At 46.7% G+C, this 21579-nt stretch overlaps 1 protein-coding gene across 6 annotated transcripts in view; it reads right to left on the bottom strand.

The window, feature by feature from the left end:
* Positions 1-21579, bottom strand: part of pitpnm2 (phosphatidylinositol transfer protein, membrane-associated 2) — a 395812-nt gene that overhangs the window by 12117 nt on the left and 362116 nt on the right. For all 6 annotated transcript variants that reach the window (XM_086011868.1, XM_086011869.1, XM_086011871.1 and 3 more), the window contains one exon: positions 9659-9807. In XM_086011868.1, the coding sequence (XP_085867994.1) occupies positions 9659-9807 (149 nt within the window). The remainder of the gene's footprint in view (positions 1-9658; positions 9808-21579) is intronic.

Below are 21579 nucleotides of genomic sequence, written 5' to 3'. Positions count from 1 at the left end.
AGGCAATCGACACGAGCTCAGCCTACAGCAGGTAGGCTTTAAATGTAATTATTTACAAACTCATTCCTCTGGTCAAGCAGTTTCTGCTGTTCAAACAAATCACATTATTCTTGTACAACATTTAATCCTTTAGTTAGAGGGCTTTATCAACATGGAAGTGTTTAACAGGTGCTGAAAATTGTAGCTGTGATCACAGTTCTCTTTTTAAAATTCATTCTGGGGACATGGGTGTCGCTGGCAAGGCCGGCATTTATTGGCCATCCCTCGTTGCCCTGAGAAGGTGGTGGTGGGTTTGATACAGCTGAGTGGCTTGCTAGACCACTTCAGAGGGTGTTTAAGAGTCAGCCACGTTGATGCGGGACTGGAGTCACGTATAGGCCCAGACCGGGTAAGGACGGCAGGTTTCCTTCCCTAAAGGACATTAGTTGGGTTTTTACAGCTTCATGGTCACTCTTACTGATACCAGCTTTATATTTCCAGATTTTTTTTTAACTGAATTCAAATTCTCAAACTGCCCATGGTGGGATTTGAACTGGCGTTCTCCAGAATTATTAGTCCAGGCTTCTGGATTACTAGTTCAGTAACATAACCTCTAAGCTACCATACCCCTTACTCTCAGTCCCATTACAAACTGGTTTCATGTAAGAAGTCACACAACACCAGGTTATAGTCCAACAGCTTTATTTGAAATCACAAGCTTTCGGAGCGCTGCTCCTTCTTCAGGTGAAGAAGGAGCAGCGCTCCGAAAGCTTGTGATTTCAAATAAAGCTGTTGGACTATAACCTGGTGTTGTGTGACTTCTTACATTTGTCCACCCCAGTCCAACTCCGGCATCTCCACACCAAACTGGTTTCAGATCACTGTCACAATTAGAGACAAATGCTGTGTTAATATGGCTCACCATCAGAGTCGATTTGATTGGGTGGCCTCAATGTTTAGTTAGTTTACACTGTCCTCATACTATAAATCACAGGCAAGTGGCAGACTCTCAAACTCTGTCAGTCCAACTCCAGAACCAGGATTGAGGAAACTTTACGAGTGGACTGGGGCGATTCATCCCGAAACTCCTACTCGTTCCTTTTGGAGCGTTTAATGTGCTTGTACCCAAGAATTGAGGAATACCATACAGTAACAGTTCTAAACGTCTCCCTAATGGAATAGTTGAAATTGGAAATAAAAGGCGGCTCACCACCTTCTCAAGAACAATTAGGGATGGGTAATAAATGCCGGCCCATATTCCGAGAATGAAACAAGACGACAAAAGAGAAATAGAAATAAGGATTTAAAGAGGAGAAAAAGGGAACTAGAAATGAAACCGAGACTGTTCCGTTACGCAATAAAAATTTAAAAAGGAAGTTAAAGCAAATCACCGTTGACAAATGAGAGATGTAATTTCAGACAGAAAAACAAAAGAAGCAGAAAAAAATGGACAAGGAAGACATTAAACATTATTAAATAATTACAATCTTTGAATTAACCATTAGAGAGCGCTGAAGAGAATGCTGAACCAAGTTATTACCATAGCATTAAATATTGGAGTTAAGTAAGATACTCTCTGGAGTTTAGCAGAATGAGAGGTGATCTCATTGAAACATGTAAGATTTCTGAGGGGAATTGACAGGGTAGATGCTGAGAGGTTGTTTCCCCTGGCTGGAGAGTCTAGAACCAGGCGGCACAGTCTCAGGATAAGGGGTCGGCCATTTAAGACTGAGATGAGGAGGAATTTCTTCACTCAGAGGGTTGTGTATCTTTGGAATTCTCTACCCCAGAGGGCTATGGACACTGAATCGTTGAGTATATTCAAGGCTGAGATCGATAGATTTTTGGACTCTAGGGGAATCAAGGGATATGGGGATCGGGTGGGAAAGTGGAGAGGAGGTTGAAGATCAGCCATGATCTTATTGAATGGCGGAGCAGGTTCGAGGGGCCGAATGGCCAACTCCTGCTCCTATTTCTTATGTTCTTAAGATGTGAATTGCTGCAGATAATGCAAAGAATGCTGAGTTAGATCATAAGGATCTTGCATTAAAAGGCAATACTTTGTCAAATTTTGCCCCTCCTTGAGCCAACTTTTCCAGCACTAATTACTGTACAGTGCCCCTCAGTGTTTAGGGACAAAATGCACATAGCCAATGTCTTCTTCATCAAACAGAGCCCATCACATGCTCTTCTATATTTCTCCCAATGCAACCCATGATACATAGACTGCTCTTCATGGGTTTCACCAATTGGAAGGATACTGAATTAGAATCATGGCCATTGACGTATGGTGACTGAATGGTCTGACATTTATATCATGCCTTTCACACCCTCAGGGCCATCCCAAAGCACTTTACAGCCAAAGAAGTACTTTAAGTGTAGTAATTGTTTAATGTAGGAAACGCAGCAGCCAATTTGTGCACAGCAAGCTCCCACAAACAGCAATGGGATAAGTGACCAGGTAATTTGTTTTAGTGACGTTGCTTGAGGGATAAATATTGGCCAAGACACCAGGGAGAACTCTCCTGCTCTTCTTTGAATAGTGCTGTGGGATCTTTGACGTTCACCTGAGAGAACAGACGGGGGCTCGGTTTAACGTCTAATTTGAAAGACGGCACCCCTCTCTCACTGCACTGATGTGTCAGCCTGGATTATGGACTTAAGTCCCTGGAGTGGGGCTTGAACCCATAACCTTATGACGCAGAGACGAGATTGCTATCACTGAGTCACGGCTGATATAGTAATGATCACTCAGAGGGCTGCCAATTAGCACAATATTCTTTTCTACTGTGTGCCTAGGAACCGGGTTGAGATTGGCAAAACCTACTTTAAGTTTATAAGTTTATTTCTGCTAAGTTAGTTAATAGCCTATTAAATAGCTGATTGGTGAGTAGCTGGGGAGTGTTTATTGTTAAGTTTCAAGTTTATTTCTGCTGGGTTAGTTCTTAGTCTATTAAATAGATGCATGGCAGGGCAGCTCAGTCCCGTGGAGTGCACATCCTGTGCAATGTGGGAAGTCCTGGATGCTTCGCGTAGCCTGGATGACCACATGTGCGGGAAGTGTCACAGCTACAGCAACTCGAGCTCCGGGTTTTGGACCATGAGCGGTGGCTGGAGTCACTGTGGTGCATCCGTGAGGCTGAGAGTTATGTGGATAGCACATTTCTAGAGGTGGTCACCCCGCAGCTTAAGAGTATGCAGACAGAGAGGGAATGGGTGACTGCCAGACAGAAGAGGAGGACCAGGCAGATAGTGCAGGAGTCTCCAGAGTGCATCGCGCTCTCCAACCAGTATTCTGTTCTGAGTACTGGTGAGGGCGATGGTTCCTCTGGGGAGTGCAGTCAGAGTCAAGTCCACGGCACCACGGGTGACTCAGCTACACGGAGGGGGGGAGGAAAAAGAGTGGGAGAGCAATAGTGGTAGGGGATTCGATAGTTAGGAGAGCAGACAGGCGTTTCTGCGGCCGCAGACGTGACTCCAGGATGGTATGTAGCCTCCCTGGTGCCAGGGTCAAGGGTGTCACTGAGCGGCTGCAGGACACTCTGAAGGGGGAGGGTGAACAGCCAGAGGTCGTTGTCCATATCGGTACCAACGACATAGGCAGAAAGAGGGATGAGGTCCTGCAGGCAGAGTTTAGAGAGCTAGGAGAGATTAAAAAGCAGGACCTCAAATGTAGTAATCTCCGGATTACTCCCGGTGCCACGAGCTAGTGAGTACAGGAATAGGAGGATAGAACAGATGAATGCGTGGCTGGAGAGATGGTGCAGGAGGGAGGGCTTTAGATTCCTGAGGCATTGGGACCGTTTCTGGGAAAGGTGGGACCTGTACAAGCCGGACGGGTTACACCTCAACAGAGCCGGGACCCATATTCTCGTGGGGAGGTTTGCTCGTGCTGTTGGGGAGGGTTTAAACTAGCTTCGCAGGGGGGTGGGTACCAGCATATAGGAGTAGAAAAGAGGAATAAGGTGCATAAAAGAGTGAGTGTGTTGGATAGTACTAGAGAAGGAAGTAGTACCAGAGGTGGTAGTAGTACCACATTAGATAGGAGCAGACTAAGAAAGACTATGAAAAATTCAAAAATGGGTTTAGAATTCATGTACATAAATGCACAAAGTGTGGTGAATAAGGTTGGTGAGCTACAAACACAATTAGCTGTGTGGCAATATGATGTTGTGGCAATAATGGAAACGTGGCTTAAAAACGGTGAGGACTGGGCACTTAATATTCAAGGGTACAAGGTGTTCAGAAAAGATAGGGAAGGAAAAAAGGGAGGTGGGGTGGCAGTGCTGATTAAGGAAGACATTGTAGTGTTGGAAAGGGAGGATGTTCTTGAGGGAACAAGGACAGAATCCATTTGGTTAGAGTTGAGGAGCAAAAACGGTCTGATCACACTATTGGGGGTATTCTACAGGCCTCCAAATAGTGAGAGGGAGGTAAAGGAGCAAATCTGCAGGGAAATCGCAGAGATATGCAAGAGCTATAGAATGGTGATATTGGGGGACTTTAATTACCCAAATATCGATTGGGATAATGCTAGGGTAAAGGGAAAGGAGGGGGAGGAATTTCTGAAATGTGTTCAGGAAAATTTCCTTAACCAATATGTTCTTGGCTCAACTAGGAAGAGGCATTGCTGGATCTGGTGCTGGGGAATGAGGTGGGCCAGGTCGACCAAGTGTCTGTGGGAGAACACTTGGGTACAAGTGATCATCGTATCATAAGATTTAGATTAGCAATGGAGAGGTGCAAGGAACAATCTAGAATGGAACTTCTAGACTGGAATAGGGCTAACGTCAATAGGATGCGAAAGGATCTAGCCAGGGTAAAATGGAACCAAAGACTGACAGGGAAAACTGCAATGGAACAATGGGTGATCTTTAAGGAGGAGATGTTCCAAGTGGAGGAGATGTTCCAAGTACAGGCTAGGTACATTCCAACAAGAGGGGAGGGTAAGGGAACCAAAGCAAGGGCTCGTTGGATGACGAGGGAGATAGAGAAGATGATGAAACAAAAAAAGAGGGTGTATGATGCATGTCAGGTGAATTCTTCAAGGGAGAACCAAATACAATAAGTTGAGAGGGGATGTGAAGATGAAAATAAGATTGGCAGAGAGAGAATATGAGAGTAGAATGGCAGTTAACATAAAAGGGAACCCAAAAATCTTCTACCGGCATGTAAACAGTAAGCGGGTAGTAGGAGGCGGGGTGGGGCCTATTAGAGACAAAGGTGGTGATATATGAGGCGCAGGGCAAGGCTAGAATACTCAATGAGTACTTTGTATCGGTGTGGCAAATAGTGTTGATGATACCAATTGACTGCAACAGGACATAGAAAGGCTAGCAGAATGGGCAGACAAGTGGCAGATGGAATTTAATACAGAGAAGTGTGAGGTGATGCATTTTGGCAGAAGGAACAGGGAGAGGCAATATACACTTAATGGCACAGTTTTAAAGAGTGTGCAGGGACAGAGGGACCTGGGAGTTAATGTGCATAGGTCCCTGAAGGTGGCAGGACATATTGAGAGAGTGGTTAACAAAGTATATGGAATCTTGGGCTTCATAAATAGAGGTATTGAGTACAAAAGTAGAGAAGTTATGCTGAACCTTTATAAAGCGCTGGTTAGGCCACAACTGGAGTATTGCGTCCAGTTCTGGTCACCACACTTTAGGAAGGATGTGAAGGCCCTTGAGAGGGTGCAGAGGAGATTTACCAGAATGGTTCCGGGGATGGGGGATCTTAGCTACAAGGACAGGTTGGAGAAGCTGGATTTGTTTTCATTAGAGCAAAGGAGGTTGCGGGGTGATTTGATAGAAGTGTATAAGATTATGACGGGTTTGGATAGGCTAGACGGGGAAAGGCTGTTTCCACTAGTTGATAGTACAAGGACTAGGGGACACAGATTTAAGGTTTTGGGCAAGAGATACAGGGGGGACGTGAGGAAAAACTTTTTTACACAGCGAGTGGTGAGGACCTGGAATTCGCTGCTGACGGAAGTGGTGGAAGCGGAGACACTCAGGGCTCGATTTTAATTGCCGAGGCGGAGTCGGGTTGCATGGTAGAGACATAGACATAGAAAAATAGGAGCAGGAGTCAGCCATTTGGCCCTTCGAGCCTGCTCCACCATTCAATATGATCATGACTGATCCTCTATCTCAATACCATATTCCCGCTCTCTCCCCATACTCCTTGACGACTTGTGTTTTGAAATCTATCTATCTCCTTCTTAAATATATGGTGGGCATATATCATCATAGCAGCTGCTTTTAAAGCTGCCATTCAGCCTTAGCTTTCCTCTTCTGGATTCCTTGACTCATTGATATTGATCTGTACACAATGACTTCTTCCAGAGGCAAGGCAGCTCCTCAATTTAATGATGACTCCCTCCATGTTCTTGTGGATGTTGTCAGAAGGTGCAGGGAGATTCTCTTCCCTCCTGATGGCCGGAGGAAGCCTCCTCAGCAGAACAAGGCAGCCTGGCTGCACATTGCTCAGGAGGTCAGCACAAGGGCCATATGTTCACGCTCATGGATCCAGTGCCGAAAAAGGTTTAATGATCTTGTGCGAACATCAACAGTGAGTATCCCATCTCACTTGCCTTCAATCTGCTTCCCTTCTCTTCTCATCACCAGCACTCTGTGTTGTAAGCCCACATCCCACCTTACCCTTACTTCCCTTGCACCCTTACCCATCCATCTCTGTCTCTGCACTGAATCACTTCAGCATCCTGCCTATGCACCCCTTAGACTCGCTCTCACTGTCATGCAGTGACAACAACTAACAACGCCCAGGGAGCTAGCTTCCTCTTGGCATCTTACCCCATCTTCGTCTCCCTAAAAGCTTCTATGGCAGGGATTATTCACACTCACGCCATCACTGTGGCTGAAACACCGCTTGTGTCCCTCCTTGCAGGAAAAGATAGCCCACAATAAGAGGGAGAGAACTCTGACTGGAGGATGAACACCTACCCTAGCAACATTGACCAGTGCTGAGGAGGCTGCATACGAGATTGTTGGCAGTGGTGAGGACCTGGAAGTGGGCGATGGAGGGACGGGCACACTAGAGGAAGCTGGTGACATAATAGAGTTTCATCCCTCTCAGACTGCAATGGCACATGATGTTCACAGAGAATTGCGTTGTATCATCTGCTCAAAAGGATGTGTGTGCTACATCAATATCAGATGTCTAAATCATGCCTTTACTCTCACACAGAACCATCGAGCGCCCCCCTCCCCACGATCCAGGACCAAGATCTGGACAACTCCTCAGAGGAACCTGAAGCCTCTGAGGGGGCAGCGTCACCAGGACTCAGCGCACCCAGCACCAGCGCAGCAACGCACACCTCGGTGGGGCCATCGCGAGTTAGAGTAACGTTGCCACCTGGTCTATCACAGCGCACAAGTGAGCATCAGCAGATGGTGGAAACAGCGACAGCAGCGGAGAGTCCTCGGTGGAGGTCGCAGCAATCTTCTAGCTCTGCTGAGCTGCATGCAGACGCTGTGCCTCTGGGGCCATCCAGAAAGAGAGCATCTTGGAAAATACAGGAACAAGTGCAGGAATCTCTGGAAGGGTTTGCCTCCAGGGTTAGTGCAAGTGTGGATAGAATGGAGGTGTCCATCTATATCATCAGCACTGCCGTGGCGGAGGCAATGGCGCATGAACACACTACCATGGATAGGATGGCAACCTCCATGGAGGAAATAAGTCGCCAGAGGCAGGAAAACATGGTGACTGTTCAAAATAGAATGTCATCTCTGGAGGAGCGATGGACAGCTATTGAGCAGAGAGACCAGAGCTTCACGGACGTCCTTGTGATGAGGACTGCCAGTACAGATATGGGTCCTCACTGTCTCCCTGATATGCAGCAAGGTGCTCTCCAGCCACTTGCCTGCACTGAGGTGCGGCTGACCCATGAGAGGGATGTTGTTGGCAGGACACAAGGAAGTGTGGGCTCCTCTCAAAGCGCTCACACGACCATGCCACTGCGGACCCCTCGGTCAGAGTCCCACTTTGCGGAGACAACTGAGATGGTCGTTTCAGCCCCTGCACAGCCGCAGGAAGAGCAGATTATTGAAGAGCCCTCCCAGGCTCCCAAACCCAAAGAACGCCCGCCAAAGGCGTCTAAGCAGACGCAGCATCCTAGTCAGCAAGATGCCTCTACATCTGCTGAAACCACAGGGGAAGCACCACGTAGAAGCATGCGTAAGAGAAAGATTAAGCACCTACAGTCACAAGGGGACTCACTTGGGTGTTTTGTCTTTTTTTCTGACTGTTGTTGGTTTATTATCCCTTTGCCATGTGTAAAAGAAAAATTATGGCAAACAGTTGATTGTGTGGCCTATGTGTTCTGGGAAATGGCAAAAGCACATTGAGGGCTCAGGGCGACTTGCTTTTGTAATGCTGATGGTGAAAGTGATAGGAAATAACAGGGTATAGTAGAGATGATGTATGACGTTGGACAAATGTCGCCTGCAATTACAGAGCCAAATGGTAGCCACCTATGGTTGAAGAGTAAGCTTATGCTAATATGGCATGGCTGTGTGCATACCCTGCTTGACAGGCAGCAGTGAACTGGAGGGATGCTGCATTGGTCACAACAGGGCACGCAAGACTCCCCTCGTCCGCCTCCTCCTCCTCTTCCCAGGAAGATCTGCGCTGAGCCACGCGGCTGCTACTCCTCCGATTATGAAGACCAGGATGAGAGGACATAAATGTTTCCCTTCCCCTTGCAATGGATTTCATTTGAGGCAAGAAGCTTGCAAGCGCACAGTCGAAGTGGCCTGAAATTATTCCATTCATGTCACACTGCAGATGGGTGTCAGCTTGAACAGTCACAAGGTCAGTAGATGTGCAAAATCTTATCCCAAACCTACAACAGCAAAGTTGTTGCATTTGAATGTCAGCCATGTTTCGGGGCGTTTTTAAAGCGCTCCACCAATGCATACAAATCAAGTCCTCCAGCAACTCGTCTCCTTGAACCTGGCCTGTTTCTGACAAGACGGGAAACAGGAGCCAGAAGCACGAAAATGGGAAACCACAATAAAAATAGGATTAGCAAGGCAGTTAACAGGTTGTTAACTGCCTTAACTACCTGTCCCACCGGTTCCAGTCGGGTCAGTTCGGGAGCGGCTAAACAGACACTCACGAAAGTCAGGTGGGGGCGGGATGGAGGCGAGTTGGGTGTCTGAAGCCATTTTTTCCGATTTTTGCTACAGACCCGCCTCCAAACCTGCCTCCTCAGGGCTATTAAAATCGAGCCCTCAATGTTTTCAAGGGGAGACTGGATAGGCACTTGAGGGAAATAAACCTGCAGCACTACGGGGATAGAGTGGGGAAATGGGACTGACTGGATTGCTCTACAGAGAGCCGGCATGGACTCGATGGGCCGAATGGCCTCCTTCTGTGCCGTTATGACTCTATGTCGAAGGGTACCCGCTGGCTGGAGAGAGGACACTATCCTCTCATTAGATTGGGTTGAATTTTAAACCCAGATTCTATACGTGTAGTGGTAACGTTCCTAAATTAGATAATTATTTTACATTAAAAAAAAACTGTTTGAAACATTGTGCCACTATTTAGAAATGCCAGAAAAGGTGAGTTTATATAAAAAAATATATTTTCTGGAGTTTTCCCATAACTGCACATTAATATTCTAACAATTAAAGTCTAAAATCTGCACAATTACCTAATCACCATTTTTACTGGATAGACACCAATTCCCAGTCTTTTGCTCTCTGGAATAACATAGGAAATTCTGCCACTGCTGTTTGTGATGTCGGTGTCAAAATAAACCCACTCTCCTGCGGGAGGCTGAGTCATAATGTGAATGTCCACCTGGTGAAAGGAAATAAAGAACAAAATTATATCGTGCGGAAGTTGCTAAATCGAATATTCCAAGGCACGTTTCAATGTTACCATCACAAGGTCCAGCATAAGCATTTCACAAGCACTGAATACAATCGACTATCACTCGTCTCTGGCAAAATAGGTTTTACAAAGATGTCACAGACAAGGTCAGGTCGATCCTTGATGCAATTTACTGGCGTTACAGGTCCAGCTATCTGGCTATCGGTGGCAGCAGCCTTGAGTCTCTGTGGGGCAGTAGGGGGGTAAGATCATTATACAGAGGATTAAACAGAACTGGACTACAAGCAGAAAGACAGTAAACAATATGCTCTACGGCGACTCATTAAACATTCAAGGCATGTTTTGCATTACAGAAAGCTAATGGAACAGCAGAGATCCACGGCCCAGTAGGAAGGGATTTACTACACGAAACCCTGATTGTGTCAAGGAGGGCAACCCACGCAGAGGATGTTATGGAGTACGTTTGAAATGATATGATGCTATTTCAAATAGCATACATCCTTCCCTTTATAAACCCCGTATCACAGGGCACAGCCAATTCTAAGTAGCACGGAACAAAACTAGAAGCAAGATATTTAAGGAATCGAGCAGATTTTGCCTGCGTAGACAATCCTCTTCTGAATAAACTGGAGTATTTACAGTGACGAACATTCCCTTTGCATTCAGACTGCACTTTCTGCACACAGGCACACCCCCTGAAGCAGTAACATAGGGAAACTATTTACACACAGCTTGAATTGTCTCGAAGGCTGGCTTTGTTCGTGTGACTTAACTGGCACGATTGAATTTGGTGAGTCATGCAGAGGAAAGCTAGGTGACTGCCTTAGATCTGCATCTGACTTAAGCATGTCCCCACAACGGCAGATACTGAGGTTAACCCTCTGGTTATTTTAATGATGAGGCCTGCTCCAGGATGAGGAAGTGAAAAGTACATGGTTTATACGTACAAAAAACCCAGTACTGTAATTCACTGAACAGCGCGAGACACATAGACCTTGTTCACACACCTCAAAATCATATGCTCCTTGAGGTAAAGGCGTGAGTGAGCTACAGCTAGGAAACTGGTGGTTCGTTTTCTAACCCTTCTTCAGGAAGGAGAAAGTCTCTTTAAACTATAGGTTATAAACATAAGAAATAGGAGCAGGAGTAGGCCAATCGGCCCCTCGAGCCTGCTCCACCATTCAGTAAGATCATGGCTGATCTGATCCTAACCTCAAATCTACTATCACTCTCCATCCCACCCGAACCCATGTGATCTCCTGGGAGAGGCGAAAAACCAGATAAAAAACCCAATGGCCAATTTGGGAGAAAAAAATCTGGGAAATTCCTCTCCGACCCATCTAGGCAATCGAAACTCGTCCAGGAGATCACTGTCCCTATATTTTCTACAGTACTCACCTTCTGTAAAAGGTGATCTCCACCCCAGCCAGGAACAGGAATAGAACCATCTCCTGAAATCTAACACATAATTAGAACACAAGAAGTAGGAGCAGAACCAGGCTACACGGCCCCTGGGCTCGCTCCGTTACCCACAGGGCCATGACCGTTTCGAACATAGACTCATGTCCAATTTCCTGCCCGCTCCCCGTAACCCCTAATTCCCTTTACTTCTAAGAAACTGTCTATTTCTGTTTTAAATTTATTTAATGATGTAGCTTCCACAGCTTTCTGGGGCAGCAAATTCCACAGACCTACTACCCTCTGAGTGAAGAAGTTTCTCCTCATCTCAGTTTTGAAAGAGCAGCCCCTTATTCTAAGATTATGCCCCCTAGTTCTAGTTTCACCCATCATTGGGAACATCCTCACCGCATCCACCTGATCCAACCCCTTCACAATCTTATATGTTTCAATAAGATCGCCTCTCATTCTTCTGTACTCCAATGAGTAGAGTCCCAATCTACTCAACCTCTCCTCATATGTCCATCCCCTCATCCCCGGGCTTAACCGAGTGAACCTTCTTTGTACTGACTCGAGAGCAAGTATGTCTTTTCTTAAGGATGGACACCAAAACTGTATGCAGTATTCCAGGTGCGGTCTCACCAATACCTTGTACAACTGAAGCAATAGCTCCCTGTTTTTATATTTTTTCCCCCTAGCAATAAAAGCCAACATTCCATTGGCCTTCTTGATCACTTGCTGCACCTGCATACTAACTTTTTGAGTTTCGTGCACCAGGACCCCCAGATCCCTTTGTACTTCACTACTTTCCAGTTTCTTGCCATTAAGATAATAACTTGCTCTATGATTTTTCCTGTCAAAGTGCATAACCTCACACTTTCCAGTATTGTATTCCATCTGCCAAATCTCTGCCCACTTACTTAGCCTGTCTATGTCCCTTTGCAGGTTTTTTATGTCCTCCTCACTCACTACTTTCCCTCCCATCTTAGTATCATCTGCAAACTTTGATATGTTACACTTGGTCCCCTCCTCCAAATCGTTAATATAGATTGTAAAGAGTTGGGGACCCAGCACTGACCCCTGCGGAACACCACTAGTTACTGATTGCCAGTCTGAGAACGAACCATTTATCCCAACTCTCTGCTTTCTGTTAGATAGCCAATCCTCCACCCATGCCAGAATATTACCCCCAATCCCATGACTTTTTATCTTGAGCAATAATCTTTTGTGTGGCACCTTGTCAAATGCCTTTTGGAAGTCTAAATACACTACGTCCACTGGTTCCCCTTTATCCACCCTGTATGTTACTTCCTCAAAGAACTCAAGCAAATTTGTCAAACATGACTTTGTGGCGTTGCCACATTGGGGAAACACTGTGTGTATGTAGATAAACCTGTATAATCCCCTTTTAACTGCAGTATTCCCCTCCCCCCGCAAGACAGTTGCAAGCGGAGAGGAATAAGGCATGTTCAGACTTGCCTGCTGCTGAGAGAAGGAAAACCTATCAGGTTCCAGCAGGTGACCAATCCGTGAGTCATCACAGGTTCGCAGGCTTTACGAATTCAGTACTGTATTGTGAGAGTTGGAGTAAAGACCTATTTCTTGTAGCTCGCTGTGTTGCCTATTTCTTTACGCGGGAGACCGTAGACCCCCACAACTTCCCCTTCATAAAACCATGCTGACTTTGTCCTATTAAATTATGTTTATCCAAATGTCCCGTTACTGCCTCCTTAATAATGGACTCTAAAATTTTACCAACCACAGATGTTAGGCTAACAGGTCTATAGTTTCCAGCCTTCTGCCTACTACCCTTTTTAAATAAGGGTGTTACATTAGCAGTTTTCTGTTACGTCCGTGTAATAATAAGAAAAGGACTGCAGAGAATGGTACAACAGGTGTTTACTCAACGTGGTTCAAACTGCAACTGAAACAACAGATTACTACTCAGCGTTATATACAGGTGTGGTCACTGCCGGTACTACAGTATACATGAGCTGTAGAAAGTAGTTCCCCCCTTAAAAAGGTACATACATTACAATTCCTCCCTTTTAGATTAACAGTACCATAACACTCATTTAACAATTAAATATCAAACTAATTACAATTAACACTTTTAACATGCAACATTAGCTGAAAATAGTCTATTTATAAATTCAGTCTTTGGGGAGGCTTCCTGATCCTTTCTGGATAGCGCCTTTCCCGAGTGTCTTGCTCTTGGTGCGGAGGCGATTCTGGCCCCCTGTCGTCGGTTGGTTCATCAGCTTCCAATGCTACTGTTTCTGGGGTAGATGCGACCTGTACGGCGAGTTCATCACCAGGTACGTATGGGCGAGGCATGGGGTTGACTCGTTCCTGTGACTCTAGGATCTGGTCAGCATGGCGTCTCACGATGCTCTCCCCAATGTCCACTGTGTACATTAGTGGCCCCTGCCATGTGCATATCGTTCCTGGTTGCCATTTCTCGGTTCGGTAGTCGCGGGCCAAGACTGGTTGCCCTACATTGAAGCTCCTTGTCGGCTTCTCATTGATGTGCTGGAATTGCTTACTCTCAACATCTCTTCGTACATTTGGTCTGAGCAAATCCAGACGAGATCTCAACCTTCGGTTAAAGAACATCATGGCCGGGGCCTGGTTGGTGACTGCATGTGTCACATTTCTGTAGGCTAACAGGAAATTGTCCACCTTATGCTGCAGTGGAATGTCGTCATCGCACATGGCCTTTACTGCTTTTTTAAAGGTTTGTACGAACCTCTCAGCCAATCCATTTGTGGCTGGATGATACGGGGCGGATGTGTAATGTCTTACCCCATTCCTTTTCATAAATCTTCAAAACTCTTCGGACACAAACTGTGGTCCGTTATCAGAGCAAATCTGCTCTGGCAAGCCGTTCCTGGCAAAAATGGTCCGTAGGACTGCAATAGTTTTCTCCGTGGTGGTGGAGGACATTTTGATCACCTCAGGCCATTTCGAGTGCGCATCCACAGCTATTAAAAACATTGAGTCCATGAATGGACCAGCAAAATCAATATGCACCCGTTGTCATGGAGATGAGGGCCACTCCCATGGGTGTAGAGGGGCATGTGGTGGTGCATTTTGGACCTTCTGGCATCCTGAGCAGCTCTTTGTCAGGTCCTCGATTTGCTGATCGATCCCCGGCCACCACACATAAGCCCTAGCAAGGCTTTTCATTTTCATCCCTCCCAGATGACCTTCGTGAAGCTCATTGAGCACTCTCTCCCTTAACTTGGGTGGAATTACCACTCGGGATCCACACATCAAGGTCCCCTGGCATACTGACAGCTGTTCTCTTCTGGATGAGAATGCTGGCAACAGTGAGTCGCCATGTGCTGGCCATCCCTTCACCGTCAAATCATATACCCGAGACAGTGTCGGGTCATTTCGGGTCTCCTCCATATCCGCGTTAGTTACTAGCAAGCATTCAATTATAGTCGAATGAAATATTTCGACAGGATCCACCGCTGGTGCTTCCTCCGCAGTAGGCAGTGGCAGGCGTGATAGCCCATCAGCGTTTCCATGCTGTTTCGTGCCCTTATACTCGATTTCATATTGGTGCGCCCCTAGAAAAAGGGACCATCTTTGTAGCCGTTGCGCAGTCATCACCGAACGCCCTTCTTTGGATTAAAGATGGAGACAAGTGGTTGGTGGTCAGTCAGCAAGGTGAACTTCTGCCCGTGCAGATAGCGATTGAACTTTTTCACTCCCCACACTAGGCTGAGGGCCTCCCTGTCAATCTGGGCGTAGTTACGCTCGGCTGAGGTTAGTGACCGAGACGCAAAGGCTACTGGCCTCTCCTAGCTGTCCGGGAATTTGTGCGACAGCACCGCTCCAATGCCATAGGGTGATGCATCACACGCCAACCGAATTGGTAGCGCTGGGTTGAAATGAGCCAACACCTCTTTTGATGTGATCAATGCTTTGCTCTTCTGGAAAGCTCGTTTACATTCGTCACTCCACTTCCATGGTACCCCCGTTTGCAGTAGGGTGTTCAGTGGGTGTAGTACGGTAGACAAATTCGACAAGAACTTCTGGTAGTAGTTCACCAGCCCGAGGAACGACCTCAGTTGTGACACATTTTCTGGTGCTGGAGCCTTGACTACTGCCTCAATCTTTTCAGGGGACTTATGTAACCCCTCTTTATCAATAACGTGGCCACAATACGAGATATACTTCTGGAAAAACTCGCATTTGTGGCGATTAGCTCAGAGCCCATATTCCTTCAATCTAGTGAGCACCTGCTCCAGGTTGGCGAGGTGATCACTGTCATTTTCGCCCGTGACCAGGATGTCGTCCTAATAACACTGGGTCCCTGGAATCCCTTGCAGGACTTGTTCCATTGCCCTTTGCCAAATAGCCGGAACTGATGCTACCCCGAACACCAGCCGGTTGTATTGGTAGAGACCTTTATGAGTGTTGATCGTGAGGTACTGTTTCGAGGCTTCTTCTACCTCCATTTGCAGGTACGCCTGGGCCAGATCAATCTTAGTGAAGCGTTTCCCTCCAGATAGCGAGGCAAAAATATCTTCAATCCGCGGAAGCGGATATTGTACCGTGTGAAGGACTGGGTTCACTGTCACCTTAAAGTCCCCACAGATGCGAACCTTCTTTGGTTCCCCAGGCGTATTACTCAACGACCTCTTCATTACAGGAACGATGGGTGTAGCCCACTCGCTCCAGTCCACTTTGGACAGTACTCCTGAACGTTCCAAACCTTCCAGCTCTGCTTCGACGGCTGGGCGGATCGCATAAGGTCTTAAAAAACTTTGGGCTTGCATTTTCCTCTATTTTGTATGTCGCTGTTATGCCTTTTAGTGTTCCGAGTCCCTCCTGGAACACTTCTTGTGCGTCAGTTAGTATTTTTGACAGTCATCCAGGTGTGATGTCGTCATCCTTTTTGGCATCTACAGTCAGTGCTTGTATGGAATGCCAATCTAGTTGTATCTTCCGGATCCATTCACGTCCTAGTAGTGGTGGTCCTCCATCTAGCAATACATATAGGTCAATTTTTGGTGTTTCCTTGCCGTTATATATAACGTTCACCCTTATTTTTCCTTTGGGGTAGACTTTTTGCCCCGTGTACGTCTTCAAGACAATCTTTGTATCTCTCAAGGGTATATGTGAGAATAGCCGCTTGTAGTCCCTTCGGTTTATGACTGATCCTGTGTCCAATTCCATTTTCACTTGGACTCCTGCTATCTTGAGCGTGACCCAGATAGTTTGGGGATCCTCCGTTTTGATCACATTATGTAGCTTCAGACAACCCAGCTCCTTGCTTCCGGAGTCTGTATCACTCTTCTGTTCGTCTGAACTACTCTCCGTCACCTTCACCTTCACTTTTGTGCCATATTCTTGCGGTCTCCGTTGTATCTCTGCAGCGCCCCGTGCTGCTGCTTCGTGTGATACTGCAATGCTGAAAGCCTTGTCCAGCGTAAGATCCTTTTCTGATAGAAGCCGTTTCTGGGTTCCTTCACTTTGAAGCCCACACGCAAACTTGTCCCTTGAAGTATCTGCTAGTCCCGTTCCAAACTGGCAGTGTTTCGATAGCTTGTGCAGTTCCGTTAAATACTCAGCATTACTTTCATCTTTATGCTGGTTCCTTTTGTGAAACTTAAATCTTTCTGCTATCAGCAGCGGTGTGGGGTTTAAGTGGTCCTGTAGGATTGACACTATGTTTTCAAAATCCTTTTCTACTGGCTTCTCTGGGGTTACTAGGTTTCGTAGTAAGCCATACGTTTTTGCACCCATTGAATTCAACAATACCAGCGCTTTCTTGTCATCTGGCACTTCATTCGCCTTGCAGTATACTTCTATGCGTTCGACATATGTCGTCCAATCTTCGACTTCATTGTCGAACGCTGTGATACTGCCACTCTTCGGCATTTTTGGGTGTGGTTAGACTGGCTTAAAATGGCGTCTCCCGCGCTTTCCTTTCTTCCCCGCTGCGGCTTAAAATGGCGTCTCCCACGCTGCTGCCAACGCCGCTCTTGGCGGTCCTCGTGGCAAATGGCGACGCCCTGTGGGTTTCGTGCGCTGCTCCTGCACTGCTGCCAACGCCGCTCTCTGCGGTCCTCGTGGCAATGGCAGCGCCTCGCGTTTTCCTGCGCGCCTCTCTCCCCCGTTGACGCTGCTCGGCCCTTGACCACCGGCTGCGCTCTGCTCTCTCTCGCCCCCGTTGACGCCGCTCGGTCCTGAACACCGGCTGCGCCCTGTGCGCTCTGCCCTCTCTCTCTCCCCCGTCGACGCTGCTCGACCTTTTTCTGTGCCGCTCGGTCGGGCTCTAGCCCATCGCTGTCCGGGAAGGGTCTGCGCAGTACCTGTTGCCAGCCCGTTTCGCTGGACCACCATGACTGGAAAGCCAAGCCTGGCTCTCGACAGCCTCCCCTGCGATGCTCAAATCTCCACTGGATGACTGGGCGGTTGCCCGTGGTCGACGCCCGTGCTTCTGGACTCGACCTTCTTCCACTGTTCTCCAGGAGCGAATCCCTGGGAGATGATGCAGAGTTGCAGGTAGGTTCGAACTTGCTCGTCGCCACTGTTACGTCCGTGTAATAATAAGAAAAGGACTGCAGAGAACGGTACAACAGGTGTTTACTCAACGTGGTTCAAACTGCAACTGAAACAACAGATTACTACTCAGCGTTATATACAGGTGTGGTCACTGCCGATACTACAGTATACATGAGCTGTAGAAAGTAGTTCCCCCCTTAAAGGTACATACATTATATTTTCCAATCTGCCGGAACCTTTGCTGAGTCCAGGGAGTTTTGGAAAATTACCAATGCATCCACAATCCCTACCACTTCCCTCAAGACCCTAGGATGTAAACCATCAGGTCCAGGGGATTTATCCGCCTTGAGTCCCATTATTTTACCAAGTACCACTTCCTTAGTGATTTTAATCATATTTAGCTCCTCCCCCCCCTAGAGCCCCCTGTTTGTCCAGTGTTGGGATATTCTTAGTGTCCTCTACCGTAAAGACTGATACAAAATAATTGTTCAGCGTTTTTGCCATCTCCATGTTTCCCACCATTAATTTCCCGGTCTCATCCTCTAAGGGACCAACATTTACTTTAGCCACCCTTTTTCTTTTTATATAACTATAGAAACTTTTGCTATCTGTTTTTATATTTTTTGCTAATTTACTTTCATAATCTATCTTCCCTTTCTTAATCAATCTTTGAGTTATTTTTTGCTGTCTTTTAAAGACTTCCCAATCTTCTATCCTCCCACTAGATTTGGCTACCTTATATGCCCTTGTTTTTAGTCGGATACTATCCTTAATTACTTTACTTAGCCACAGAATCACAGAAACCCCACAGTGCAGATAGAGGCCATTTCGGCCCATCGAGCCTGCACCGACATATATCCCACCCGATCCCCGTAACCCCAACACATATCCCACCCCTATCCCCGTAACCCCACGTATTTAATCCCCCTAACACTAAGGGTCAATTTTATCATAGCCAATCAACCTAACCCGCACATCTTTGGACTGTGGGAGGAAACCGGAGCATCCGGAGGAAACCCACGCAAACACGGGGAGAATGCGCAAACTCCACACAGACAGTCGCCCGAGGCTGGATTCGAACCACGGTTGGCTATCTTTTCTTTTACACCCTTTTTTCCTCAGTGGAATTTTTTTTTTGGAAGTTATAAAATAACTCCTTAAATGTACACCACTGATCATGTACCGTCTTACCCTTTAATCTATTTTCCCAGTCCACTCTAATCAATTCCGTTCTCATACCTTCATAGTTTCCTTTATTCAAGCTCAGCACGCTTGTTTGAGATCCAACCTTCTCACCCTCTAATTGAATATGGAATTCAACCATGTTATGGTCACTCATTTCAAGGGGATCCTTTACTAGGACATTTTTAATTAATCCTGTCTCATTACACAGGACCAAATCTAAGGTTGCTTGCCCCCTGGTCAGTTCAGTTACACACTGCTCAAGAAACCCATCCCTAATACACTCAATGAACTCATCCTCAAGGCTGCCCTGCCCAATTTGATTTGTCCAGTTAATATGATAGTTAAAATCCCCCCTAATTATAGCTGTTCCCTCATTACAAGCCTCAACTATTTCCTGATTAATACTCCGTCCAACAGAGTTGCAACTGTTCGGAGGCCTATAGACTACGCCTACTAGTGTTTTTTTCCCCTTATTATTCCATATCTCCACCCAAACTGTTTCACTATCCTGATCTTTTGACCCAATATCATTTCTCTGTATTACAGTGATTCCTTCCTTTATTAACATAGCCACCCCACCTCCCCTTCCTTCCTGCCTGTCCTTCCTGATTGTTAAGTAACATGGTATATTTAATTCCCAGTCATGGTCACCCTGCAGCCATGTTTCTGTAATGGCCACAAGATCATACCCATATGTAGTTATTTGTGCCGTTAACTCGTCCATTTTGTTACGAATGCTACGTGCATTCAGATAAAGAACTTTCAAATATGTTTTGTGACAATTCGTTCCTGCTTTTTCCCCTTTTACTACTTTACCTTTTACTCCATACCTTCTGTCCCTTCCTGACACACTCTGTTTTTTAATTCCCCCACTGCTACCTAAGTCTATGACCTTCTCCGTAGTCATTTTTATTATTTGCTCTCTAGAAACCTCCCCCCCACTAATTAGTTTAAAGCCCTCTCTACAGCCCTAGTTATATGATTCGCCAGGATTCTAGTCCCAGCACTGGCCAAGTGAAGTCCGTCCCAACGGAACAGCTCCCTCCTGCCCCAGTACTGGTGCCAGTGTCCCAAGAAGCAAAACCCATTTTTCCCACACCAGTCTTGGAGCCAAGCATTTAACTCTCTAATTTTATTTATCCTAGCCAAATTCGCTCGTGGATCAGGTAATGGGATTATGACCCTTGAGGTTCTGTTTTTTAATTTGACCCCTAGCTGTTCATACTCCTTTAACAGAACCTTCTTCCTTGTCCTATCTACATCGTTTGTACCAACATGGACCACGACAACTGGATCCTCCCCCTCCCAGTTTCTTTCCAGCCCAGAAGAGATGTCCTTAACCCTGGCACCGGGCAGACAACACAGCCTTCGGGACTCCCGCTCTCGACTGCAGAGAACCCTATCTATCCCCCTAATGATACTATCCCCTACCACTACAACATTTCTTTTTACTCCCCCCACTTGAATGGCCCCCTGTTCCATGGTGCTGTGGCCAGGTTGCTCATCCTCCCTGCAGTCCCCGCTCCCACCCTCACAGGGAGAAAGAATCTCGAAACTGTTTGACAAGAGCAAGGGCTGCGGCTCCTTCAACACTACCTCCTGGATCCCTGTACCTGCCTCACTCATAGTCACACTGTCCTGTCCCTGACCACGGACTACATCTGAATTAATTAATTTCATAGGTGTGACTACCTCCTGAAACAGTGTGTCCAGGAACTTCTGCCCCTCCCTGATGTGTCGCAGTGTCTGAAGCTCGGTCTCAAGCACCTCAATACGGAGCCGGAGTTCCTCTAGCAGCAAACACTTGTCGCAGATGTAATCACCGTGAGCCTCAATGGGGTCCACCGGCTCCCACATCTCACAACAGTAAATTGGCTATCTTCAACAGAACAGGAGAGATTGGTGCACCGCGTGGGAATGACAGGATGCAACGGAGAACCAATAACTGAACATTCGAATCTGTAAGATCCTGCCCAACAAATTTTACAACCCAAAGAACCAATTCTTTTGGCCTCCTCTTTGGTGGAAGGCCATTGAGCGGGTGATTGGGCCACTCGGATTCTTCCAGGTAACACACAGAAAAGGGCAAGTTAGCCGAGGTTAGCAAAAATGAGCATCCAACTCCTTGGATATTTTAAAAATCTTTTTGCCTGATGATGGAGCGGCGGTTTAGTCTTGGGTTTGACCCTGGGCCACATTGACAGATGTTATCCTCGCTAATGGAGGAATACAGAGGATGGTGCGGGGTGGAAGAGCAATGACCTCTGCATCACAAGGACAGCTACAGATGAGAGAGGTCTTCAGCCTACTTTGCTCATTCTTCCATATCTCACCACCCCCGCCACCCCCACCCCACTCCAAAATAAACCATCCAACTGTTGCTTGAATGAGTTGAGTTTTTTTTGCCTCCATTCCCGGTATTAATCAACGTGAGGGACAATCTGAATGTTCATTTTACCAGTCTGTACCCATGAAATAATGCTCAGGGCTTAACCATTTGCGGTCACTTAGTATCTTTTATACGCTCCCTCACATTTACAGGTATCTCCTTACAAGGGTGAAGAGTCCACGTCTGTCTAACCTTTCCTCACCCCTCAGTTCCTGGACTCTCGGGATCAGCCTCATGATCCT

This window comes from Somniosus microcephalus, chromosome 19 (assembly GCF_052327205.1).
Source record: "Somniosus microcephalus isolate GS21.2 chromosome 19, FLI_Smic_1.0, whole genome shotgun sequence".
Classification (NCBI taxonomy): domain Eukaryota; kingdom Metazoa; phylum Chordata; class Chondrichthyes; order Squaliformes; family Somniosidae; genus Somniosus; species Somniosus microcephalus.
Note: the sequence above shows the minus strand (reverse complement) of the source record. Positions and strands in the feature narration are given on the sequence as shown.